This window comes from Amblyraja radiata, chromosome 10, assembly GCF_010909765.2.
Source record: "Amblyraja radiata isolate CabotCenter1 chromosome 10, sAmbRad1.1.pri, whole genome shotgun sequence".
NCBI classification, from domain to species: Eukaryota; Metazoa; Chordata; class Chondrichthyes; order Rajiformes; family Rajidae; genus Amblyraja; species Amblyraja radiata.
The window spans coordinates 49,522,424-49,547,939 of NC_045965.1; the positions used below are offsets into that span (position 1 = coordinate 49,522,424).

The window sequence follows — 25,516 nt, forward strand, 5'->3', positions numbered from 1 at the left end:
TTGGTTCCTTGGAAGAGGAACTGAAGAAAATAGATCTCGCCAGCCAGGTTTACTCCTGCAGCCTTTTCCATTACAGGTTATCGCCACATGGCAGTGGAGCAGCGGCGGGCTGTGGGAGAGGAGAGGAGAGAGTCTCCTCTATCTGGCCGGGGAAACTCAGGGTCCGCGGAGCGGCGACAGCAGATTGCCATCGAGCTACAGAGTTTGTGAACGCCTGTGGACATCATGGCTGAAGGTGGTGACTGGGGAGGCTATTCGGTGGCCTCTACATCAAAGGAACAAAAATAAACCACTGTTCCATCTACAAGTTCAGAGGCAACTACAACACTTCAAGCACCACATCAGTTCCCACATCAACGACAATAGAAACAACTACAGGCAGCACAAGTAACTATATAATAATCTGCCATTATTATCGAGTTGAAAGCTACCTTACAGTCAGGAGGTGGGAGAAGAGGGACAAAAGATTGGCCTGGATCTCTGGAGGGAGATTACGCACGAAAATTTGTACCAGATGAGGAACTGAAGACTGGTTCCTTGGAAGAGGAACTGAAGAAAATAGATCTCGCCAGCCAGGTTTACTCCTGCAGCCTTTTCCATTACAGGTTATCGCCACATGGCAGTGGAGCAGCGGCGGGCTGTGGGAGAGGAGAGGAGAGAGTCTCCTCTATCCGGCCGGGGAGACTCAGGGCCCGGGGAGCGGCGACAGCAGATTGCCATCGAGCTACAGAGTTTGTGAACGCCTGTGGACATCATGGCTGAAGGTGGTGACTGGGGAGGTGATTCGGTGGCCTCTACATCAAAGGAACAAAAAGAAACCACTGTTCCATCTACAAGTTCAGAGGCAACTACAACACTTCAAGCACCACATCAGTTCCCACATCAACGACAATAGAAACAACTACAGGCAGCACAAGTAACTATATAATAATCTGCCATTATTATCGAGTTGAGAGCTACCTTACAGTCAGGAGGTGGGAGAAGAGGGACAAAAGATTGGCCTGGATCTGTGGAAGGAGATTACGCACGAAAATTTGTACCAGATGAGGAACTGAAGACTGGTTCCTTGGAAGAGGAACTGAAGAAAATAGATCTCGCCAGCCAGGTTTACTCCTGCAGCCTTTTCCATTACAGGTTATCGCCACATGGCAGTGGAGCAGCGGCGGGCTGTGGGAGAGGAGAGGAGAGAGTCTCCTCTATCTGGCCGGGGAGACTCAGGGCCCGGGGAGCGGCGACAGCAGATTGCCATCGATCTACAGAGTTTGTGAACGCCTGTGGACATCATGGCTGAAGGTGGTGACTGGGGAGGTGATTCGGTGGCCTCTACATCAAAGGAACAAAAAGAAACCACTGTTCCATCTACAAGTTCAGAGGCAACTACAACACTTCAAGCACCACATCAGTTCCCACATCAACGATAAGACCAATAACCAAGGGATGCTTGTTTCTAGAAGGCAAAGGTGAAGATGGAAGAATCGCTGAAGAAGTCTTAATGCGGATATATAATGGACCTGCCAATGGAGTGGAGACAATGGAGGGATGAGTTTGAGCTCGAGGTTGATTTGAGCATGGCAGGGAAGGATGATAAGATAAAGAGGAAATGCTCATGTAAATAGTTGGACCACAAGGGAGAGAGCTCTACCAAACGATAAAACCGCGAGGGACACGGACATCGGATGGCAACGTATAAGAAGTGACGCTAGTACAGGCTCTTGATGCTTTTGAACAGCATTGTTAACCCATGAGGAACGAGACCTTCGACAGGTATTGATTCTTTACAAGGAGCCAAGAAAGAGGGGAGACATTTGTTCTAAACAGAACTGAAGCTCTTGGCAGCTCATTGCAATTTCAGAGAGTTGAAGGATTCACTGATAAGTGATAGAATAATATGAGGCATAAGAGATGACATGCTGCATGAGAGATTTCTCCGAGAAACCTCACTAGTGACGGGCGAGTGAGTGACGGGCGAGTGAGTGACGGGCGAGTGAGTGACGGGCGAGTGAGTGACGGGCGAGTGAGTGAGGGGCGAGTGAGTGAGGGGCGAGTGAGTGAGGGGCGAGTGAGTGAGGGGCGAGTGAGTGAGGGGCGAGTGAGTGAGGGGCGAGTGAGGGGCGAGTGAGTGGGTGAGTGAGGGGCGAGTGAGTGGGTGAGTGAGAGTGAGTGAGTGGGTGTGGGTGAGTGAGAGAGTGGGTAAGATAGTGGGAGAGTGAGTGGCTGAGTGCTTTAGTGTGAGTGTGAGTGTGAGAATTATGCAGAACATACCAACATTATCCCAGAATAAAAGGACAGAAAAGTTATAAATGCCACCTTCCAGATAGTTGAGACTGCCCCTCCATGACACAGATCACAATGTAAACACAAAATAAACTTCTATACGAAGCTGACCAGAATATCGAGACCACAATTTAGATATCCCAGTTGGCCGATCCGTTTCCGACTTGACTGGGGTTCTCCTTTTTCTTCAGGATAACGTTGTGAACGTTGGCAGCGGGGCCCACTGCGTAGTATATATTGGTGTTGTCAGGAATGACCACCGCTGGGGACAGAAGAGAGAAAAAACAATCAGTACATTTCCAAACGTAGACTGGGCGACCGTTTTACTGAACATGAGGCCTACGAGGCCCACATGATCGCCCGCCTGACAAACATTTCAATGGTCCTTTGTTGTCACGTGTACCGAGGTACAGTGACATTTGGTTTATTATATAGTCACACCAAAAAAGCAACAAGATACAAAACTACTTAAAAATTAAACATAAACAGCCACACAGCGGCTTGTGAGAATCCCCAGGCCACACAGCATAAGTGGAGATCCACAGCCATCAGTTTAATGTTCGAGCCACACACACACACGCTCCTTCACCATTCACCAAACACCGAGATCACTGCACACACGGCATTCCCTCCGAGTCCTCACCAGTGCAGGCAGCACCACCATCTTGTTCTTATCAGCCGCCTCACATTCCCCACTGTGATAGAAGGCATATAACTTATACCTTCATCCCTGCTTTGAACACCCCTTCAGAATTAAAGGATGTTATGTTAGGAAGGAGATGAGGAGACATTTCTTTAGTCAGAGGGTGGTGAATCTGTGGAATTCTTTGCCACTGAAGGCTGTTGAGGTCAAGTCAATGAACAAGGCAGAGATAGACTCTTGATTAGTTCAGGCATCAGGGGTTATGGGGAAAAGGCAGAGGAATGGGTTTAGGAGGGAGAGGTAGATCAACCATGATTGAATGGCGGAGTACGATTTGATGGGCCGAATGGTCATCCTATTCCTGATCCACACTGAGCTTTCTGTCCTGGGTCTCCTACACTGCCAGAGTGAGGCCAAACACAAGATGGAGGAACAGCACCTCATATTTCACTTGGGCAACTTGTACATAGCTTCGTGTTAGTTACAGTTTAGTTCATTGCCACATGTACCGAGGCACAGCATCAAGCTTTTTGTTGCATGCTAACAAGACAGCAGAAATACAATACATGATGATCCATTTACCGTGTATAGATACACGATAAGGGAATAATGGCCGTGCAAGGTAAAGCAAGCAAAGTCCGATCAAGGATAGTCCGAGGGTCACCAATGAGGTAGATAGTTCAGGACTGCTCTATGAACATTGAATTGTCTAATTTTAACTAACTTCATCTTACACCCACTCCCCCTCCACCCTTGCCCCCCCCCCCCCCCCCCCTTGCTCCTCCCTAGTCATTTTACCACAGTTCTCCACATTGTTTCTCTTGAGATCACACCTTCAACTAGCCAACAATGGACCTACCAGGCACCGCCCCATCCGAGCTCATTTGTGGCCGACCCTGATGGCTCCTGATTTTCTCACCTCCAGCTCTTCACCTCTTCCTTCCCCCCACCCCACCTACATTCAGTCTGAAGAAGGGTCCCGGCCCGAAATGTTACCCATCCATTTTCTCCAGAGATGTTGCCTGACCCGCTGGATTACTCCAGAACTTTGTGTCTATCTTTGATATTAAACCAGCATCTGCAGTTCTTTGTTTTTACGTTTATTTACATTGCAGTCTTGCTTTGTGAATAGAAAGCGACATTTCCAGTGAATAAGTTTGTAAATTATAGGAGCAGAATTAGGCCATTCGGCCCATCAGGTTTACTCTGCCCTTCAATAATCACTAATCTATCTTACCATCTCAACCCCACTCTCCTGCCTTCTCCTCATAACCTCTGACACCTGCACTAATCAAGAATCTGGCAATCTCAGTTTAAAAAATATCCATTGACTTGGCCTTTTCAGTCATCTGTGGCAATGAATTCCACAGATTCACCACCCTCTGGCAAAAGAAAATCCTCCTCATTTCCTTTATAAAGGTATGTACTGTAGGAGTTATAGAATTCTAAATGATTCAGAGTGGGGCTTAGTTGCAATACCGTCTCAAATCTTGCAGCATACTACAAAAGGGTTTACATCACTTGGATTTACACTCAATAATATTATAATAGAAGCATAGAAAATAGGTGCAGGAGTAGGCCATTCGGCCCTTCGAGCCTGCACCGCCATTCAATATGATCATGGCTGATCATCCAACTCAGTATCCTGTACCTGCCTTCTCTCCATACGCCCTGATCCCTTTAGCCACAAGTGCCACATCTAACTCACTCTTAAATATAGCCAATGAAATGACCTCAACTACCTTCTGTGGCAGAGAGTTCCAGAGACTCACCACTCTCTGCATGAAAACTGTTTTTCTCATCTCGGTCCTAAAAGATTTCCCCTTTATCCTCAAACTGTGACCCCTTGTTCTGGACTTCCCCAACATTGGGAACAATCTTCCTACATCTAGCCTGTCCAACCCCCTAAGAATTTTGTAAGTTTCTATTAGATCCCCCCTCAATCTTCTAAATTCTAGCGAGTACAAGCCGAGTCTATCCAGTCTTTCTTCATATGAAAGTCCTGACATCCCAGGAATCAGTCTGGTGAACCTTCTATGTACTCCCTCTAAGGCAAGAATGTCCTTCCTCAGATTTGGAGACCAAAACTGTACACAATACTCCAGGTGTGGTCTCACCAATACCCTGTACAACTGCAGTAGAACCTTCCTGCTCCTATATTCAAATCCTTTTGCCATGAATGTTAACATACCATTGGCTTTTTTCACTGCCTGCTGCACCTGCATGCCTACTTTCAATTGTTTAATTGGTCTCTGTAAATTTTCACTAATTGTTTAATTGGTCTCTGTAAATTGCCCCTAGTGAGTAGGGAGTGGATGACAGCACAGCCATTCAGACAGTAGACCAGACATTTTGATTGAAATACAACAAACACTATTCAGAATTCAAATGATGGGGCTTACAGTCATATTTTTATGGGTACCAGCACACATTGGCATTAGAGGAAACAAAATGGCAGATAAGGTAGCAAAAGAGGTAACAAAAAGAAGTAAGATTGATTTAAGTATTAACATAGGTAAAACTGAAATCAAAGACATTATTAAGCAAAGACTGAAGGAAAGATGGCAAAAGCAATGGGAGGAAGAGCGGAAAGGACGGTGGTTCTACAGAGTCCAGAGGAAAGTGGGAGAAATGAGATGTGCAGGAAAAAATAGAAAAGAGGAGACAGTAATTTCAAGAATCAGATTTGGACACACTGGTCTGAACAGTACACTTTTTATAATAGGCAAGCATAATACAGGCAGATGTGAATACTGTGGGCAAGAAGAGACAATAGAGTATGTCATTATACATTGTGAGAGGTATGAGGAAGAAAGAAGACAAATGAGTGAACAATTCAGAAAAGAAAAAGTACAATTTGATTTAATAGATATTTTACAAAAAAATTCATACAAGTGCTATCAAATCCTAATGCTTTTTCTCAGGGTAACCAATTTGTTCAGAAAGATATAGGTTATTAGTATATGTAATAATGTTATTTGATCCACACTCCATACCAGTTGGTGGCGGCAATGCACTAAAAAGTTGTTTGCCAACCGCCAAAAAACACTACATAGAAGAAGAAGAAGAAGAAGAAGAAGAAGAAGAAGAAGAAGAAGAAGAAGAAGAAGAAGAAGAAGAAGAAGAAGAAGAAGCAGAAGAAGAAGAAGCAGAAGAAGAAGAAGAAGAAGGGAGTGGATGACAAAGTGGGATAACATGGAACTAGTGTGGACAGGTAGATCGATGGTCAGCGTGGACTTGGTGTGCTGAAAGGCCTGTTTCTGTGCACAGCACAGAGGCTCAGCAGGCAGAGCCACTGCCTCAGAGTGCCAGAGACCCGGGTTCCATCCTGACCACCTTTTCACCCCATGACCGCATGCGTTTCCTCCGGGTGCTCCGATTCCTTCATATCCCATCTACAATTGTAGGTTAATGGGCCTCTGTAAAAATGGTCACTATTGTGTATGGTGTGGGAGAGAAAGTGGGATCACATAGGATGGTCGGCGTGGACTCAATGGGCCAGTGGTTTCTATGCTGTATCTCTAAAGAAAACTATCACAATGTTTAAAAACAGCTAGGCGAATAGCATTGGTTTAGAGGGCCATGGGCCAAACGCAGGCAGGTGGGACTAGTGTAGATGTGGCATGTTGGTCGGCATGGGCGTGTAGGGCCAAAGTGCCTGCTTCCACGCATTGGAAGGCATGGACAGGCGACGTTTTGTGTTGGGGCCCTTCTTCAGACTCAACCCGAACTGGAAGTGGGTTCCATATCCAATATGAAAGGTTTCAACCTGAAATGTCACCTGCCCATTCCCTCCACAGATAATTTAGTTTCATTTTGTTCAGTATTTTAGTAGTCACACGCATGGAAAAACAGTCTCTTCGGCCCATCGAGTCCATGTGGACCTGCGATCACCTGTACACTAGCACTATCCTACACACCAGAGACAAATATTTTATGGAAGCCAATTAACCTACAAACCTTCATGTCTTTGGAGGGTGGGAGGAAACCGGAGCACCCGGAGAAAACTCCTGCGGTCATAGGAGAACGTACAAATTCCGTACAGACAGCACCTGGAGTCAGGATGGAAATGGGGTCTCTAATGCTGTAAGGCAGCAACTCTACCGCTGTGCCACCTTATAACCATATAATCAGATAACAATTACAGCACGGAAACAGGCCATCTCGGCCCTTCTAGTCCATGCCGAACGCTTATTCTCCCCTAGTCCCATCTACCTGCACTCACACCATAACCCTCCGTTCCTTTCCCGTCCATATAACTATCCAATTTATTTTTAAATGATAACATCGAACCTGCCTCCACCAATTCCACTGGAAGCTCATTCCACACAGCTACCACTCTCTGAGTAAAGAAGTTCCCCCTCATGTTACCCCTAAACTTCTGTCCCTTAATTCTCAAGTCATGTCCTCTTGTTTGAAACTTCCCTACTATCAATGGGAAAAGCTTATCCACGTCAACTCTGTCTATCCCTCTCATCATTTTAAAGACCTCTATCAAGTCCCCCCTTAACCTTCTGTGCTCCAAAGAATAAAGACCTAACTTGTTCAACCTTTCTCTGTAACTTAATATGTTGAACATAGTGCTTAATATAATAACCTTGATATGCTGAGCTCCTCCAACACATTGAGTTTAGGAAGAATATTGTACATATTCCAGCATCAAGGAACCTATGTTTTATTCCTCACCTCTGTCTTTGGAGACGATCAGGACAAGATGATAATCCTGCCAGTCGCCATCCAGATTGTGTTTAGCCATGGCTCGCTGTATGACGGCTGGGGATCTCTCTTCGTCGGTCACCTGGAGAGGAAGGGAAAAAGTATTTACTTCAGATGCTAGGTGTATTGAGTGGGGTGGCACTGAGGTTCTACTGAAAGGAATTTAACAACCTCTTACCAGAAAACAAACAAGTGTTAGAAAAATGCACCGCTTCAATCCGCATCGTCTTGGATCTGTCATTTTCACACCTCACCCTGTCATATCTGCACACTCCATCTCCCCTGCCTCTCAGTTTGAAGAAGGGTCTCGACACGAAACGTCACCCATTCCTTCTCTCCTCAGATGCTGTCTGACCCGCTGAGTTACTCCAGTATTTTGTGTGTATCTTAGAAAAATGCTACCCCATTATTTGACCAGTCGTTTGCAATCCTCAGGCCTGCGGTCAGTTAAGTTTAGAGATACAGAATGGAAACAGGCCCTTCAGACCATCGAGTTCACACCATACATTGAATACCCTTTCACACCAGTCCTCAACGACCTCCTCACCTCTGCTGACACTGGTTCCCTCAACATCCTCATCCTCCTCGACCTGAGTGCAGCCTTCGATACAGTGAACCATAAAATCCTGCTTACCAGACTTGGGGACCTTGGTATTGAAGGTTCTGCACTCAGCTGGCTCTGTTCCTACCTTTCCAACAGATCCCACTTCATCTCTCTCCATAAACCCACCTCTGCTACAGCCACAGTCACTCAAGGCGTTCCCCAAGGCTCCGTACTCGGCCCCCTCCTCTTCATCATCTACATCCTCCCCCTTGGTCACATACTCCGCCACTTCAACCTGGACTTCCACTGTTACGCCGATGACACCCAGATCTACCTCGGCACCAAATCCCCCCACAACGCCCCCCCCCCCCCCCCCTCTCCCATATCAACTCCTGTTTGTCAGCTATAAAAACCTGGATGCAACATAACTTCCTCAAACTCAACAGCAATAAAACAGAATTCCTCCTCATAGCCTCCAAATCCACACTCAGCAAAATCAATAACCCCACTCTCACCATCGACGTCACCACTGTCTCCCCAGGCCCGCAACCTTGGCGTGATCTTTGATTCCACCCTCTCTCTTGAACCTCACATCCGCCATGTCACTAAAACCTCCTTCTTTCATCTCCGCAACATCGCCAAAATCAGACCCTCTCTCACACCTCCCGCTGCTGAAAGACTGATCCATGCCTTCATCTCCTCCCGTCTGGACTACTGCAACTCACTGCAGTAGGCAAAGGTCTCGTTAATTTTAAATTATTGACATTTAGATTGATTTTTCTGATGCCTTCACACCATGTTTGGCAAAGGATCATCTTTTGAACAAATAATTAACCCTACTTGATATTAGGATCTATATTCTCTCCTCCCATTTCAAACTACAGGGAGTCCAAGGCAATGAAAGATAAGAGTGTCCCCAATCACATTCCAGGAGTCATATACAGAGCATCTTTCAAACCATTATACCCTTAGCACCATGCACCACAGAAACAGGCCTTTCAACCCAACTTACCCAAACCAGCCAAGATGCCCATTTTCTACGCCAGTCCTACCTGCCCACGTTTGCCCCATACCCCTTGAAACATTTTCTACCCATCTACCTGTTCAGTTGACTTTTAAATATTGTGTAGTTCCTGCCACAACTACCTCCTCTGGCAGCTCGCACCCAAAACCTAACACCCCTCAGATTCCTATTAAATCTTCCCCCTCTCACCTTAAACCCATGTCCTCTGGTCTTGATTCCCCTCCCGGGATAAAACACCCTCTGCATTCACTCTTTCTATTCCCCTCATGATTTTATACACCTCGATATGATCACCTCAGCCTTTTGTACCACTACACCCACCTGTATGAAAAAGCTGCCCCTCAGGTCCCTATTACAGGTCCCACACAGAGAGTGGTGAATCTGTGGAATTCTCTGCCACAGAAGGTAGTTGAGGCCAGTTCATTGGCTATATTTAAGAGGGAGTTAGATATGGCCCTTGTGGCTACAGGGATCAGGGGGTATGGAGAGAAGGCAGGTTTAGGATACTGAGTTGGATGATCAGCCATGATCATATTGAATGGCGGTGCAGGCTCAAAGGGCCGAATGGCCTACTCCTGCACCTATTTTCTATGTCTCTATGTTTCTAAATCTTTCCCCTCTCACATTGAGGTGGGTGTATGGAACGAGCTGCCAGAGGAGGAAGTTGAAGCATTGACTATCGCAATGTTTAAGAAGCAATTGGACAGGTACATGGATATGACAAGTTTGGAGGGATATGGGCCAAATGCAGGCAGGTGGGACACGTGGCCGGTGTGGGCAAGATGGGCCAAAGGGCCACACTGCATCACTCTATATCCTCTGACTCTTGCCCCTTATGAGAGAAACCAGAATCTCATTAAATTTTGCGTCTGTTGTAGACTTTGAACTGAACAGCACAGAAACAAGCTCCTGTGTTTTCAACTTTTCACATTTCCAAATGTTTTATTCAGAAGTCACAAATATATTGCAGCAATGGTAGATGTGCTGCCATACAGCGCCGGAGACCCGGGTTCCATCCTGACTGTGGCTGCTGTCTGTGGGGAATTTGTATGTTCTCCCCGTGACCGCATGGGATTTTCTTCAGGTGCTCATACGGTCATAGAAGCAGAGTTAGGCCATTCGGCCAATCGAGCTTAATCTGCCACTCAATCATGGCAGATCTTTATCTCCCTCCTAACCCCATATTCCTGCCTTCTCCCCATAACCCCTGACTAACACCAGTGCCCTGGTTTCCTCCCACACTTCAAAGATATATGGGATTGTAGATTAATTGGCTTCAGTTAATTGTCCCCAGCATGCAGGAACTAGTGCATCCTATCCAATCGTTGGTCGGCATGGAATCAGTGGGCCGAAGGGCCTGTTTCCATGCTGTGTTTCTGCTATAAAGTAGTATCTGAGCCATGGAAGAATGCCATGCACCTACCAATATTCTTTTGGACACCTTTCCACGGCCGTTTTTGAGGCGGACCCGAATGATGACATTTTCCATGGACCGAGGAAGTGATGGTGTGGAGCTGTGGGAACTCCCCGAGATGGTGCCTTTGTTGTCATTCAGGCAGAAAGGCCAGCAAAAAATGTTGCGGAGAAATGATCTTAGTCGGGAGGCCTTGCCCATCGATTGGAATGATTCGTTCCGCTGGAAAACAAAACAGTAAGGATGGGAATTTAGATATTTCTAATCCAACTTTTCAGTTCTATCCTCAAGCCAGGCTGCTCCCATTCTCTATATAGGATGTGGTGATCTTATAGACGTGTATAAAATCATGAGATTAGTTGCTGCCTCACAGACCCAGAGACCAGGGTTCGATCCTGACCTCAGGAGCTGTCCATGCGGAGTTTGCACATTCGCCCTGTGAACACGTGGGTTTCCTCCAGTTTCAAGAGTCATAATTGTTTTATGGTCATATCCCATTTCCTCTCACATCCCAAAGATGTGCACGGTTATTGGTTATTTAGCTTCTGTAAATTGTCGTTAGTGTGTAGCAAAGAACTAATGAATGGGGTGATCGCTGGTCGGCACAGACTCAGTGGGTCGAAGGGACTGTTTGTCTAACGTAAACTAAACTAAATATTGGTGTGATGCACTAGCAACATGCAAAGCTTCACTTGTAATGTATTGCTTCTGCATGACACAACAACTGCTTAAAAAGCAGCCAAGTCTTATTTGAGTGACTTTACAGATACAGTGCGGAAACAGGCTCTTCAGCCGACTGAGTCCACACCGACCAGCGATCCCCACACACTATCCTACACACCAGGGACAATTTATAACTTGCAGAAGCCAAGTAATCTACAAGCGTACACGTCTTTAGAGTGTGAAGGGAAGCTGGAGCACCCGGGGAAAACTCATGTGTCACAGGGTGAACGTAAATTCCGTACAGGCAGCACCCGTGGTCAGGTTCGAACATGGGTCTCTGGCGCTGTAAGGCAGCAACTCTACCACTGCGCCACAAAGTGCTGGAATAAGTCAGCTCACTCCATAGATCTCAGCTTCACTTTATCCTTCGCAGGATCCACACGCTCAATCAAAGCTCCTCCACTTACCTGACCTCCACTAAGGATCACAAACCTGCCTTTCTCCAGACCAGGCCCCCAGTGACTGCGAAGTTACTCCAGCACTTTGTCTTTTTATATAAATGAGCATCTGCAATTCCTTGCGTCCACCCCTCATTAGAACACATAAGACGGACGTGCGCAGCACAAAACGTTTTACGAGGAAAAGGTTCTAACTTTTTGTAAACAAAATGTTTTACCAGAAAGTTGCCTGGATTCGAGGGCTTCAGTTACAAAGTGAGGTTGGATAGACCTGCATTGTTTTTTCTGCAATGTCAGAGGTTGAGAGGAGACCAGTTATCTATCTATATTACTAAAAGTCTGTTCTTGATCGGTTTTGGCCATCTGTGTTGCGATTTCCGAGAGTACGCCGCCACCTACGGCCATCATTTATGGCCACCTTGCTCAGAGCCCCCCTCCGCCGCATGTGTGCCGAGGATTTTTCCCGTCGATGAAAAATGTCAGAGATATTAATGTTTTTACAAAATTCCCCATTCTCTCATCTGCCCCTGCTGGCGGCAGGGGGAGGGACTATAAAACCAGGAAGTGGTGTGCCTCACAGTCTCTTCAAGATGGAGGAAGGCAGAGGGTCACGTTTCTCTGAGCTGTGAATAACACTGAACACATGTCTACTCAAATGTAAGTACCCTTAGTGGTGCTAAAATGCTTGCAGAATGTGTCTATAGGTTCTTAAGCTTGCAAAAAAGTCTCTATTGGATCTAAAGCTTGCAGGAAAATGTCTATTGGTTCTGAAGCTTGCAAAAAGTATCTATTGGTTCTAAAGCTTGCAAAAAATGTCTATTCGTTCTAAAGCTTGCAAAAAGTGTCTCTATAGGTTCTAAAGCGTCCAAAAAATGCCTATTGGTTCTAAACCTCGTGTGAAAAATGTTTTTATTATCTCGGTCCTAAAAGATTTCCCCTTTATCCTTAAACTGTGACTCCTTGTTCTGGACTTCCCCAACATCGAGAACAATCTTCCTGCATCTAGCCTGTCCAACCCGTAATTTTGTACGTTTCTATAAGATCCCCCCCCCCCCCTCAATCTTCTAAATTCTCTGTACTCCCTCTATGGCAAGAATGTCCTTGCTCAGATTAGGAGACCAAAACTGTACACAATACTCCAGGTGTAGTCTCACCAAGTCCCTGCACAACTGCAGTAGAACCTCCCTGCTCCTATACTCAAATCCTTTTGCTATAAATGCTAACATACCATTCACTTTCTTCACGGCCTGCTGCACCTGCATGCCTACTTTCAATGACTGGTGTACCATGACACCCAGGTCTCATTGCATCTCCCCTTTTCCTAATCGGCCACCATTCAGATAATAGTCTACTTTCCTGTTTTTGCCACCAAAGTGGATAACTTCACATTTATCCACATTATACTGCATCTGCCATGCATTTGCCCACTCACCCAGCCTATCCAAGTCACCTTGCAGCCTCCTAGCATCCTCCTCACAGCTAACACTGCCCCCAGCTTCGTGTCATCTGCAAACTTGGAGATGTTGCATTCAATTCCCTCGTCCTAATCATTAATATATTTTGTAAATAGCTGGGGTCCCAGCACTGAGCCTTGCGGTACCCCACTAGTCACTGCCTGCCATTCAGAAAAGGACCCGTTTACTCCTACTCTTTGCTTCCTGTCTGCCAGCCAGTTCTCTATCCACATCAATACTGAACCCCCAATGCCGTGTGCTTTAAGTTTGTATACTAATCTCTTATGTGGGACCTTGTCGAAAGCCTTCTGGAAGTCCAGATACACCACATCCACTGTTTCACCCCTATCCACGCTACTAGTTACATCCTCGAAAAATTCTATAAGATTCGTCAGACATGATTTACCTTTCGTAAATCCATGCTGACTTTGTCCAATGATTTCACCACTTTCCAAATGTGCTGCTATCCCATCTTTAATAACTGACTCTAGCAGTTTCCCCACTACCGATGTTAGACTAACTGGTCTGTAATTCCCCGTTTTCTCTCTCCCTCCCTTCTTAAAAAGTGGGGTTATGTTTGCTACCCGCCAATCCTCAGGAACTGCTCCAGAATCTAAAGAGTTTTGAAAGATTATCACTAATGCATCCACTATTTCTGGAGCTACTTCCTTAAGTACTCTGGGATGCAGCCTATCTGGCCCTGGGGATTTATCGGCCTTTAATCCATTCAAATTACCTAACACCACTTCCCGACTAACCTGGATTTCACTCAATTCCTCCAACTCCTTTGACCCGCGGTCCCCTGCTATTTCCGGCAGATTATTTATGTCTTCCTTAGTGAAGACGGAACCAAAGTAGTTATAACCAATAGTTATTCAATTGGTCCGCCATATCCTTGTTCCCCATGATCAACTCACCTGTTTCTGACTGCAAGGGACCTACATTTGTTTTAACTAATCTCTTTCTCTTCACATATCTATAAAAACTTTTGCAGTCAGTTTTTATGTTCCCTGCCAGTTTTCTTTCATAATCTATTTTTCCTTTCCTAATTAAGCCCTTTGTCCTCCTCTGCTGGTCTCTGAATTTCTCCCAGTCCTCTGGTATGCTGCTTTTTCTGGCTAATTTGTACGCATCATCCTTTGCTTTGATACTATCCCTGATTTCCCTTGTTATCCACGGATGCACTACCTTCCCTGATATATTCTTTTGCCAAACTGGGATGAACAATTTTTGTAGTTCATCCATGCAGTCTTTAAATGTCTTCCATTGCATATCCACCGTCAACCCTTTTAAAATTAATTGCCATTGTGTGAATATGTGTGTGTGTGTGAATATGTGTGTGTGTGTGGATATATGTGTGTGTGAATATATATATGTGTGCATATATGAATGTGTGTGTGAATATATATGTAAGTGTGTGTGTGTGAATATATATGTGTCTGTGAATATATATAGGTATGTGTGCGTGAATGTGTATGTATATGTGTGTGTGTGTGAATATGGGGTTGCACGTAAGATCACAAGGTCATATGACTTGACACACGGAGCCGCTCTATCCATCTGAAGACATCCGTCACTTCCAGTACATGTAAATTTAAGTGCAAGAATGCAAGAATGCAAGAATCGCGTACTTTCCTATCTGTTAAAAACCGCCAAAATGTTGAATATGTGCTCTGAAAAAAATTGTGGAAGTTGGGGTAAGTGTGAGAGACATGTACCCAACATTAGAATTCCAAACGTGAAATGAAATGAAGGTATAGAGAAGCGAGAATTGAAGGGAGAACAGCAGCTAAAGTGCTTGGTTGGCTGTGCAGATATCGTAATTGAAAATATCGGAATTATCGTGTTTGCTCACTGCATTTCATTAACAGTAAGGCATTATTCGTGTTTTTTCTTGATTCCTTTGGTATCTAAAAATTCTCAGAAGTGATAAATCTGGCTGTAAATTTTTCTTCAGATGCGTTTTCATTTTGTACGTAAAAACCTACTTGAGAAACATGGGTGTTTTAAAAAAAAATAAATAAATAAAAATACAGCAAGATTTATCACTTCTGATACTTTTTAGATGCCAAAGGAATCAAGAAAGAACACAAATAATGCTTTAGTGTTGATGAAATGCAGTGAGCAAACGGCCAATGTTCGCTAAGCACTCTCCCTGGAAGATGGAGTTGGAAACAATGGTAAGTGCCTACCTGCAGTACATCGCGTGTAATCCATTTGGTGTAGCGTAGCAACAGTACGGGTCATGGGTCGTGACCCGACTGCCGTGAAACCTCCCTATGTGTGTGCGTGTGAATATATGTGTGTGTGTGAATATATATGTGTGTGTGAATATGTGTGCGTATGTGTGTGTGAATATGTGTGTGTGTACATGTGTGTCTGAATATGTGTGTGAGTAAATATGTGCGTGTGTATATGTGCGTGTGTGTATGTGTGGGTGTGTATGTGTGTGAGTAAATATGTGTGTGTGTGTGTGTGTGTGAATATGTGCGTGTGTATGTGTACATGTGTGTCTGAGTGAATATGTTAATGTGTGCATGATTATGTGTGTGTGTGTGTGAATATGAGTGTGAGTGTGTGTGCATATGTGTGTGAGTGCATGTGAATATATATTTGTGTGTGTGAAATAATATAGTATTTCGTAGTTCAGAGCTTATTTGTTATGTTTAATAGAGTGATGGTTGTCAGGAAGAAGCTGTTCCTCAATGTAGATGTTACAGTTTTCAGTTTACAAAAGTCGGATGTGACTCCAGAAGTCGGGCATCAGTCAGTCCAAAGGCCATGAGTTAACCCCAAGCAGTGGCGTAGGGTGGGTTTTGAGCGCCCGGGGCAGTTTAAAGTATTGCGCCTCCTCATTAGCGGGGGGGTCGGGGGGGGGGGGAAGGGAAGGGGAAAGAACACGTTTTTGGTCTCTTCCTTCGGGGGATGTGACTTCTTTTGTCGTATCCCCCGTCTCCGCCTGCGCCGAGGCCTAATGGCGGAGCTGGCGGCCTCGGAGCTGGGGCAGCGGCAGCGGTGACCAGAACTCGGAGCTGGGCAGCGGCAGCGGCGGCCTGGCCTCGGAGCTGGGACAGCTGTGGTTTGTACTCACAGCTCCAGGTAACTCCTCCTCGCTCCAACGGATCCCTGGGCCTCCTAATTTTATTTTATTTTTTTATCCAACAATTTTTTTTCGCCCCTAAAAATTTAGTGCCCGGGGCAACCGCCCCTCTGGCCCCCCCCCCCCCCCCCCCCCCCACGCTACGCCACTGTTCATTCGAAAATACTTTTTTGACCGAGTCAAGGTTCCCAATTTCAGCTGCTGTGCAAAAACAATGTTATAATTAGCTCTCAATAGACAATAGGTGCAGGAGAAGGCCATTTGGCCCCTCGAGCCAGCACCGCCATTCAATGTGATCATGGCTGATCATCCCCAATCAGTACCCCGTTCCTGCCTTCTCCCCATATCCCCTGACTCCGCTATTTTTAAGAGCCCTATCTAGCTCTCTCTTGAAAGCATCCAGAGAACCTGTCTCCACCGCCCTCTGACGCAGAGAATTCCAGACTCACCACTCTCTGTGAGAAAAAGTGTTTCCTCGTCTCCGTTCTAAATGGCTTACTTCTTATTCTTAAACTGTGGCCCCTGGTTCTGGACTCCCCCAACATCGGGAACATGTTTCCTGCCTCTAGCGTGTCCAAGCCCTTAACAATCTTATATGTTTCAAAGATATCCTCTCATCCTTCTAAACTCCAGAGTGTACAAGCCCAGCTGCTCCATTCTCTCAGCATATGATAGTCCCGCCATCCCGGGAATTAACCTTGTAAACCTATGCTGCACTCCCTCAATAGCAAGAATATCCTTCCTCAAATTAGGGGACCAAAACTGCACACAATATTCCAGGTGTGGTCTCACTAGGGCTCTGTACAACTCCAGAAGGACCTCTTTGCCACTGTATTCGATTCCTCTTGTTATACTGCAGAAGGACCTCTTTGCTCCTATATTCGATTCCTCTTGTAATATATTCCCTTAACATGCAGCCTTTTAACGAACGGAAAATTCCCTGCATATTCCATTCAATCAAATAAAAAGACAACACTTCACATGATGTGTAGGAAAAAACTGCAGATGCTGGTTTAAATCAAAGGTAGACACAAAATGCTGAAGTAACTCAGCGGGACAGGCAGCATCATTGGAGCGAAGAAATGGGTGACGTTTCGGGTCGGGTCGAGACCCTTCTTCAGACTTCACATGATGCTGTATATTGGAGTCATACAAAGATTTGTATACTTCATGGTCTTCCACTGTATACGTTTGAACTAAGTAATAATCTTGCAGTTAATTAAAAGAATCCATCTGACGTCTTCAATTGGTAATTTAATATTGAGGTAGAGGGATCATCCCAATATTTCAGTAAGTTCATCCCGTAGATATTTAAGCTATTCACACCAGTGAAGTTCCCATTCTGTTATGTCAACTGATGTTGATTTCTGACAGGTTCCCTATTCTGCAAGCAGACCCTGGTTTCTGCTCTGAGTACCTGGATATTGTTGAATAACCTGCTGATATTCAATGTCAGTCCTTGCACGTCTGTAGGTTTTCAGAAGACACCTGTCATCCATCAAGCAGTCGACAAATTTGTGAGAGGTATTCAAAAATGTCAAAAATGAACGATACATGATTTATTATAACAATAGTATATAAAAGCAACAACTGACAGAGTAATACATTAAATCAAGCAACTATTAATAGTTGAGATGTAAGAAATTATTACAAAGTATTTATTCATATAAATGTCTAAGATGTGAAAAACATTTTTTAATGCTACACAAAGTTGCAAGATAAATTATTTTTCTTTATAATAATATTTACTCAATCACTTTGGCTCAGTCATTAGATTAGATATGAACTGAATGATGGTACTATGACCATGAATCAGACTCTTTCTCGGGCTCAATATATCTAAGATGGAAAGTGGTATTCAGTTTATACAGTTCTCAAACTGTAAGTGGCTATTAAAGTTAAACTTTATGAACTAACTGAACAACTGACACTTCAACTACATGTGAACTCCCACCATTGTGAAGCATTGTATTTATTGCGGGACGGTTGGTGTTAGGCCGTTAGGATTTTACTCAGTTACCTTTTAAAATGAAAGCAATTATTGGATAGATTCTCCACCAAACTGTTTGCAAAAGGTAATTTGAAGGCATTCTGTTGCTATGTGCTTGCTATCTGGAGAGTAGAAAGAGGACATGAGATAAGTCTGGCCATCAAAGATAAAGGATAACTAATAAGAGATTCTACAGATATATTAGAAACAAAAGTGCAGCAATGGAGAAAAAAGGCTCCCTTAAGGATCAATGTGGTCATCTATTTGTCAAGCCACAGAAGATGGACTATGAATACTTCTCATCCATATTTACTGAGAAGGTCATGGAATAAAGGAATTGATGGAATTGCATTGGACTCATTACAAAAGAGGAAGTGGCAGTAGATTATCTTAAGGTAGATAAATCGCCAGGGCCTGACCAAGTGTTCCCTCGGGCAGTAGGGAAGAAATTGTCAGGGCCCTAGTAGAACTATTATTTTTGCCAAGGGAATGATACCAGAGATCTGGAGGATGGCTAATGTTTTACCTTCTTTAAGACAGGTTGCAAAGACAAGACAGGGAACTACAAGCTAATGAGCCTGCCATCAGTGATGGTTAGGTTATTAGAGGGGATTCTGAAGGACAGGATCTACCCGCATTTGGGCAGGGAAGGACTGATAGGGATGGTCAGCGTGGTTTTGTGCATTGGAACTCATGGTCCACAGATTTATAATTTTTTGAGGAGGTCAACAAGAAGATTGATGAGGGCAAGGTGGTGAACATTGTCAGCATTAACTTTAGCAAAGCTTTTGACAAAGTCCCACATAATATACTGGACCAAAAGGTTAAATCATATGGAATTGAAGGTGAACAAGCCAACTGACCGACAGTGTAGTATTTATACTACTTTGAATGAATGGAGCTTAATTTCAATATCATTTTGCGTTACATTTTGTGTACAAACTTCATTCTAAACAGTTGCTTGTCCATTTGATATGAATTGAGAATTAATTGAACTGCATTGAAAATCTATCCAATAGATTTAACAATTTGATTAAATATTCTACGATGACTGAAATTATCAAATTGTTTTATTTCCTACGTGTACAATTCCAAAATAACATTATTTAGTTCTTTAAAATGTGGGATTGTGTTGGCTACCAGGTACCTAGCGGTATGATTCTGAGACAATACAGGTCCTGTAGTTAAATTAAGTGAAGGATTTGAGGCGCTATACAGCCCAATAAGATGCATTAATTTAAAATAAGGGTTTTTAAAAGCACAATTTCATCTAAATCCGACGTTGATAAATGACAGATTACATCAGTATTTTTAGTTTTGGGCTGAGTGATTGCTAGATTTAGAAATAGCAAAACCTGACTCGCATCTAGATTGTCATCTAAATTAGTTCCAATTTAAGATCCTGTAAAAGAACAGTACATTCTGAATAAAGACAAACAATTTATTTCTGCACAGTCTTATTGCTTTTGCATACATCATGTTGTCTGTTCTTAATGTATCAGAGATGAGTGTTTTTCCTCCTTGATTGAACATTGCAAAGCTGATCTGTCCCTTTCCTATGTGCCAGTTCTTTTTTTAAAACAAGGTTGTTGAACGGTCAGCATGCCATTTGTGATGTTATTGCATTAGCCTGTTCATTGCATGAGAGATTAGCAGAATTAATTAATAACCTGAACAAATTCAATTTTTTTGTTGGAATTATCACATTAAACAGAGGGAAAATAACGAAGCACTGATATCATAGCCCTCTCATGTCATATGTGATCACTGGTGTTCTATCATTGGGGTAGATGGATATATGTGCCTGTAAATGACTGAGGTTGATCTCTTTTCATGCGTGGTTGGGATGAAATACCAGGTCCTTGAAGGTCTCATGGTTGGGGTTGTCTAGATCTCACACTTGCTGGTCAAGTGGTGGTATGAGATCTAATCCAAATGGAATGATGCTACATGTTTAATCAACATCCACAATTTATATAATATTTAAAATGCGGCAAAATGCCAAGGAATTTCACCGAATGAGTCTCAAATAAACGTTGTTATTGAGCCATAAAGATAAGCTGCTATCTTAGAGCAGCTAGTTTCAACCTTCATCAAAGTGCTAAGTTTTAAGGAACTCCTTAATGGGGGAAAGTGAAGTAGGAAGATGGAGAGGCTTAGGGAAATAATTCATGAACTAAGGTCTTTAGGAACTGAAGGCATGACTGTTAGTTGAAACTTCAGGTTTGATAATAATGATAATTAGAAAAGTGGGTAAATCTTAGAAGGATAGCTAAGATTATTGGGGGATTTGAAAACAAGGATAGGAATTTAAAAAACTGAGGCATTGCTTAACCAGGAGTTAATGATGGTTAGCAGCCACTCACAGTGATAGAAAAACTGGACTGGTGAGAGTTATAACACAGACAGCCATGTTTTGTGTGACTTGGTGTTTACATAGAGTGAGATGAGGGAGTCCAGCTGGGAATGTTGGAAAAGAGATCTAGAGTTAATGAAATTCAAAGACTAGAGAGCATAGATTTAAGGTGAGAGGGACACATTTTAAAGGAGATGTTTGGGACAAGTTTATTTTTTACAGAGAGAGTGGTGGTCACCGAGAGCGTGTTGCCAGGAGTAATGGTGGTAGAGGCAGATACAAAAGTGGGGTGTAAGTGGCTTTTAGACGGGCACATGAATATGCAGGAAACGGAGGAATGTGGTTCATGTGCAGGCAGATGAGATTCATTATCTTGGCATCATGTTCAGCACAGACATTGGATCAAATCTCAACAGAGTAGGTGTAGTTGGGCAATTTTACAAAGATAGAAATGGATGATTAAACTTTTACTGTAAATATGTTATCCGAAGCTCATCTCATGATCAAATATAACATGAGGATTGCAAACTATCTGGGGTTTAATCTCAAATAGTTGCTAGGAAATAGATCTGTGGCAGACATCGAGTACAATGGCGATAATTTGTCTAATGTTTAGCTGGATAAATTTCTGATCCTCCAGTCTTCGATGTCAGTCTGTTTCATCATTTAGAGATACTAGATGAATCAAGAGAGGTGGTGCTGAGGTAGACCTGGATGTTGTCAATCTACATGTGGAAATTGATATTGAAGTAGAAATATCACCAAGTGGCAAAGTACCTGCCTTTGGCACTGACCAATGTCATGGTATAAGGATGGGAGAAATACCTGCCCTGACCTAAATCATAAGCTTTAGGTAGGTGGCAGATGAACGTAATGCAATCACAGTGCAGATCAGAATAAACTCTATCTACCCAATACTTAAAGGGATTGTGATCGTCAGCTAAGCCTGACATCCCTAATGTTAGCCAGAAGCCAAACCTGTCAAGGACTATGCATGCATCTTCAAAAATATTCAAAGCAACTAAAAAAACATAGGCACATTTCAAAATAATCAAGAACAATTTTAAACAAAACATTCAAATATCTACAATTGCAATTATAATTGCAAATTTAAAAAAAATGCAAATTACCAAATTCTTACTTAGTTCCCTCATATTTATCCATCTGTATTAAAATAAATGACATGGTATTCCTGAGCCGGTATTTAACCTGGTTCAGGTTCAATTAGTAGATTTGCTAGTGCCAGTGTTGTGTTGATTCACATTCTGTCACTGACCATGGGAAAGCCAACGTCAGACCTCAAGGGAAGAGCAGCTGGTGACTTCTGTCCAGGACTTCTTGATCTTGCAGGAATCACGAACATGGTGACATATAAAAAAAATATATCTGGCATATTGGTAGAGAATTGCTGGCATTCCTCCACAATTTCTAGCTTGCTTTGTTTCACATGATATTGGCAAAACCTGATCCTTTTTGGCATAATACGTATCTGACAACCCTGGGGCTGATGTTGGTGTAGTTTCTGTCCGAATCTGCTGCTGAGTTGCATTATTATAACTGTGGACTGGAAGGTGGTGTAATGAATGTACTGCATCCACTGCCAGTGTTTCAGCCACACAATCTTTGGGCAGTAGATCATGGTCTCATTGGCGTTCAACATTTGTTGCAGTTCTTCTTAAGTGAACAAATAGCATTACTTGAACCAAATTTTTCAGTTTACCGACAAGATAATCACGGTGGAAGCTTTTCGGCGACAAGTTTAATTTGATTGTATTTTCTTTCATGAAACTAATTAAGAATCACAGGAATTCTGAATTGATGTCAGATGACTGAATTAAATCAGTTTAGAGAACACGAAGTAGGATTTCCAATGGTACTTAATCTGGTCAGTGCCAATTGATCAGCATGCATTATTTATCACTGCCACTCTGTTGCCAAGAGAAAACTTGAAGATTGAATAAACATTGGTCTGATTCTTGACATGACATTAAAAGGATCTGCTTGCTCAAGATTTACAGGGATCCAAGTTGTAGATGGTCATTTTCCGATAATCTCTTTTGTCATGGATAACGTATGTTCAAATTCTGGGTTAGATGTCACGAGAGAGTGAGTGTGGCTGGAATTAGTGGCAAATTTTCTCTGACATGATTTTCTGTTAGAAAGAAAAAGAACAAAGTGTTACGTTTCCTCAAATGGAAAGGAGTATTATTAGATTTCAGTAGTTTTTCACATCACAGTAATTTTCTTGGCCATCCGGAATGTAGAATTGAGTAACAGGAGATTCTAAAACTAAGGTTATCATGACACAGGCAACATTCACAGCAACATCTTTCATTTAAATAACTTCATTAATGTAGTTATATTTCCCAATGTGATTAATGATTACAAGCTGATTATTCCATCCCTTTGGATTTTAGATTGAACAATGTTAAAAAGCACTGAAAACTTTATCAATCCATAAATAAGAAAGAGTGGATATGTTTGGTGGTCCATTACCATTTCACAATATAAAGGAGAAAATTATAAAGCACTAGATATTTAAAAAAAAAACAATTTAGTCCAAACAAGCTTTTCTAAACTGCATCAATGGAAGCAATTCAATTATGTAGTAAAAATAAATATTTAGTTCAGTTCTTCATGACCACATTTATTGATCCTGGAGATCTTTTGCAGCAGATTTGCATTTAAGGCAATGGTTGATACCAAGAGATATTAGATCCGTTTGATTTGATTCAGATTCAGATTCAACTTTAATTGTCATTGTCAGTGTACAGTACAGAGACAACGAAATGCAGTTAGCATCTCCCTGGAAGAGCGACATAGAATATGATATCAATAAATAAATCTATTTACATGCATACAGTCATAGTGTTTCTCCTGTGGGAGGAGTGTCCGGGGGGGGTGGGGGGAGGTGATTGGCAGTCACCGAGGTACATTGTTGAGTAGTGTGACAGCCGCGGGGAAGAAGCTGTTCCTGGACCTGCTGGTCTGGCAACGGAGAGACCTGTAGCGCTTCCCGGATGGTAGGAGGGTAAACAGTCCATGGTTGGGGTGAGAGCAGTCCTGCAGATGGTTCCCTTCTTTATAATTTTTTCCTTGTTAATTAGGTCTCTTAAAAAGGTAATCTATGTTTGATATATATCTTACCTTACTTCAGAACTAACCATGGATTAATGCACTCTTCACTTTATCAATCACCTCATCAATAAAATCTTTTAAACATTAATGACTTGATTTGCACTCCATTTCATCTCACCAGATAGCAACTAAACGATGGAGACACAAATGTTCCTCCAGTTGTTTTTTTGCAGCAATTGAACCAGGCAGTAATTTGCTTTTATTGCTATTTGAAGAAAAATAATCAACTATGAAGCTTATTTGAGTCTACACCAATCTAGTGTAATATTGCATATTTTATTGTAAATTATTTTTATATTTCAAGTCAGTGTCGTTGGCACAGATTACTTTTTAAAAGTGATACAGTTCATTTATGTTTCAGCTATAAGATACAAGTCTTCTTTCTCCGTAAGATAATTTACCTGCATATTGCAGGGTATGGAATTGCTCATTAAAAATGGAATGACTGTTTTCTCTGCAATCAACAACCAACTAATTAAACTGGGAATTCCTGTCTTTGAAGCATAGAAACATAGACATAGAAACATAGAAAGTAGGTGCGAGAGTAGACCACCAGGTCCGTCGAGCCCGCACCGCCATTCGCTCATGGCTGAACACTAAACAGACACACTTACCCACAAACAGTAGACACAAGACACAGAACACAAGACACTACCCTCCCCTTTATACCGCTATCACCCCTCTCCACCCCAAGAACCTCGTGATCTCCTGGGGGAGGCAAAAAAACGGATAAAAACCCAGGTCCAATTCGGGAAAAAAATCCGGGAAATTCCTCTCCGACCCCAATCCAGGCGATCGACACTTGTCCAGGAGATCACTCAGGTCTTACTATACTAACCATACCTAGGTCCATATCCCTGCCCTCTCCCCGTAGCCCCTTATCCCCTTGGCAGCTAAAAAAACATCTATTTTAGTCTTAAATATATTTAAAGTTTCTGCTTCCACTGCTCCCTGGGGCAGTGAATTCCATAAATTAACCACCCTCTGGGTGAAGAAGTTCTTCCTCATCTCAGTTTTAAAAGAGCCCCCCCTTATTCTGCAACTATGTCCCCTAGTTCTAGTATGTTGAAAAAGTAAAGATTTGAGCAATTAATTTGCTGTTGAAGAAAATAGATTATTACATTAATGTTAAAAATCAAGGAATATTTAAACTAATTTAACATTTAAAAATACAGCTTCAGTGATAATAATTCTCAAGAGCAATATATTTAAACTTGCTTCCCTTTGATAAATGTTTTCCCTTACATTTTCTGTATTCCCAAGCCTGTCCTATTCTGTTCCTCTGGCAACCGCTACCAAAGTAATTGCCATGATTGTCCCAGTCTCAAATCATTATAACAGGATTAGAGATGAGGATTTCACTTTGTCAATTATGATTTAGTGTTCTGGTTTATATTCTCTCCTATTGCAAATGGGATTTGACAAGCCGGCATGTACCGTCAGGGTAGGCAAGGTAGGCTCTGCCTACCCTGACTAAAATTATAAAATCGATCGATCTCTTAGGTAGGCATAATTCAAAGTCAAAAGTCAAAGTAGCCTTTATTGTCAATCAGACCTTGAACAAAATGTTGTTGCCTTGCAGTCCTACATATAGTAAAAATGACAAAAACACACAATAAACACAAATTAACATCCACCACAGTGAGTTCACCAGGCACCTCCTCACTGTGATGGAAGACAAAAGTCTTAAGTCTTTGTCTCTTCCCTTCTTATTCTCCCTCTGCGTCGAGGCGATCCAGGCT

General features: G+C 42.9%; 1 protein-coding gene across 1 annotated transcript in view; it reads right to left on the reverse strand.

Moving 5' to 3' along the window:
• Positions 1–17,827: 17,827 nt before the first annotated feature.
• Positions 17,828–25,516, reverse strand: part of mob3c (MOB kinase activator 3C) — a 35,600-nt gene continuing 27,911 nt past the window's right edge. The window contains exon 5 of the mRNA XM_033028795.1: positions 17,828–22,788. Coding sequence (XP_032884686.1) covers positions 22,759–22,788 — 30 coding nt within the window. The 3' untranslated portion in view covers positions 17,828–22,758. The remainder of the gene's footprint in view (positions 22,789–25,516) is intronic.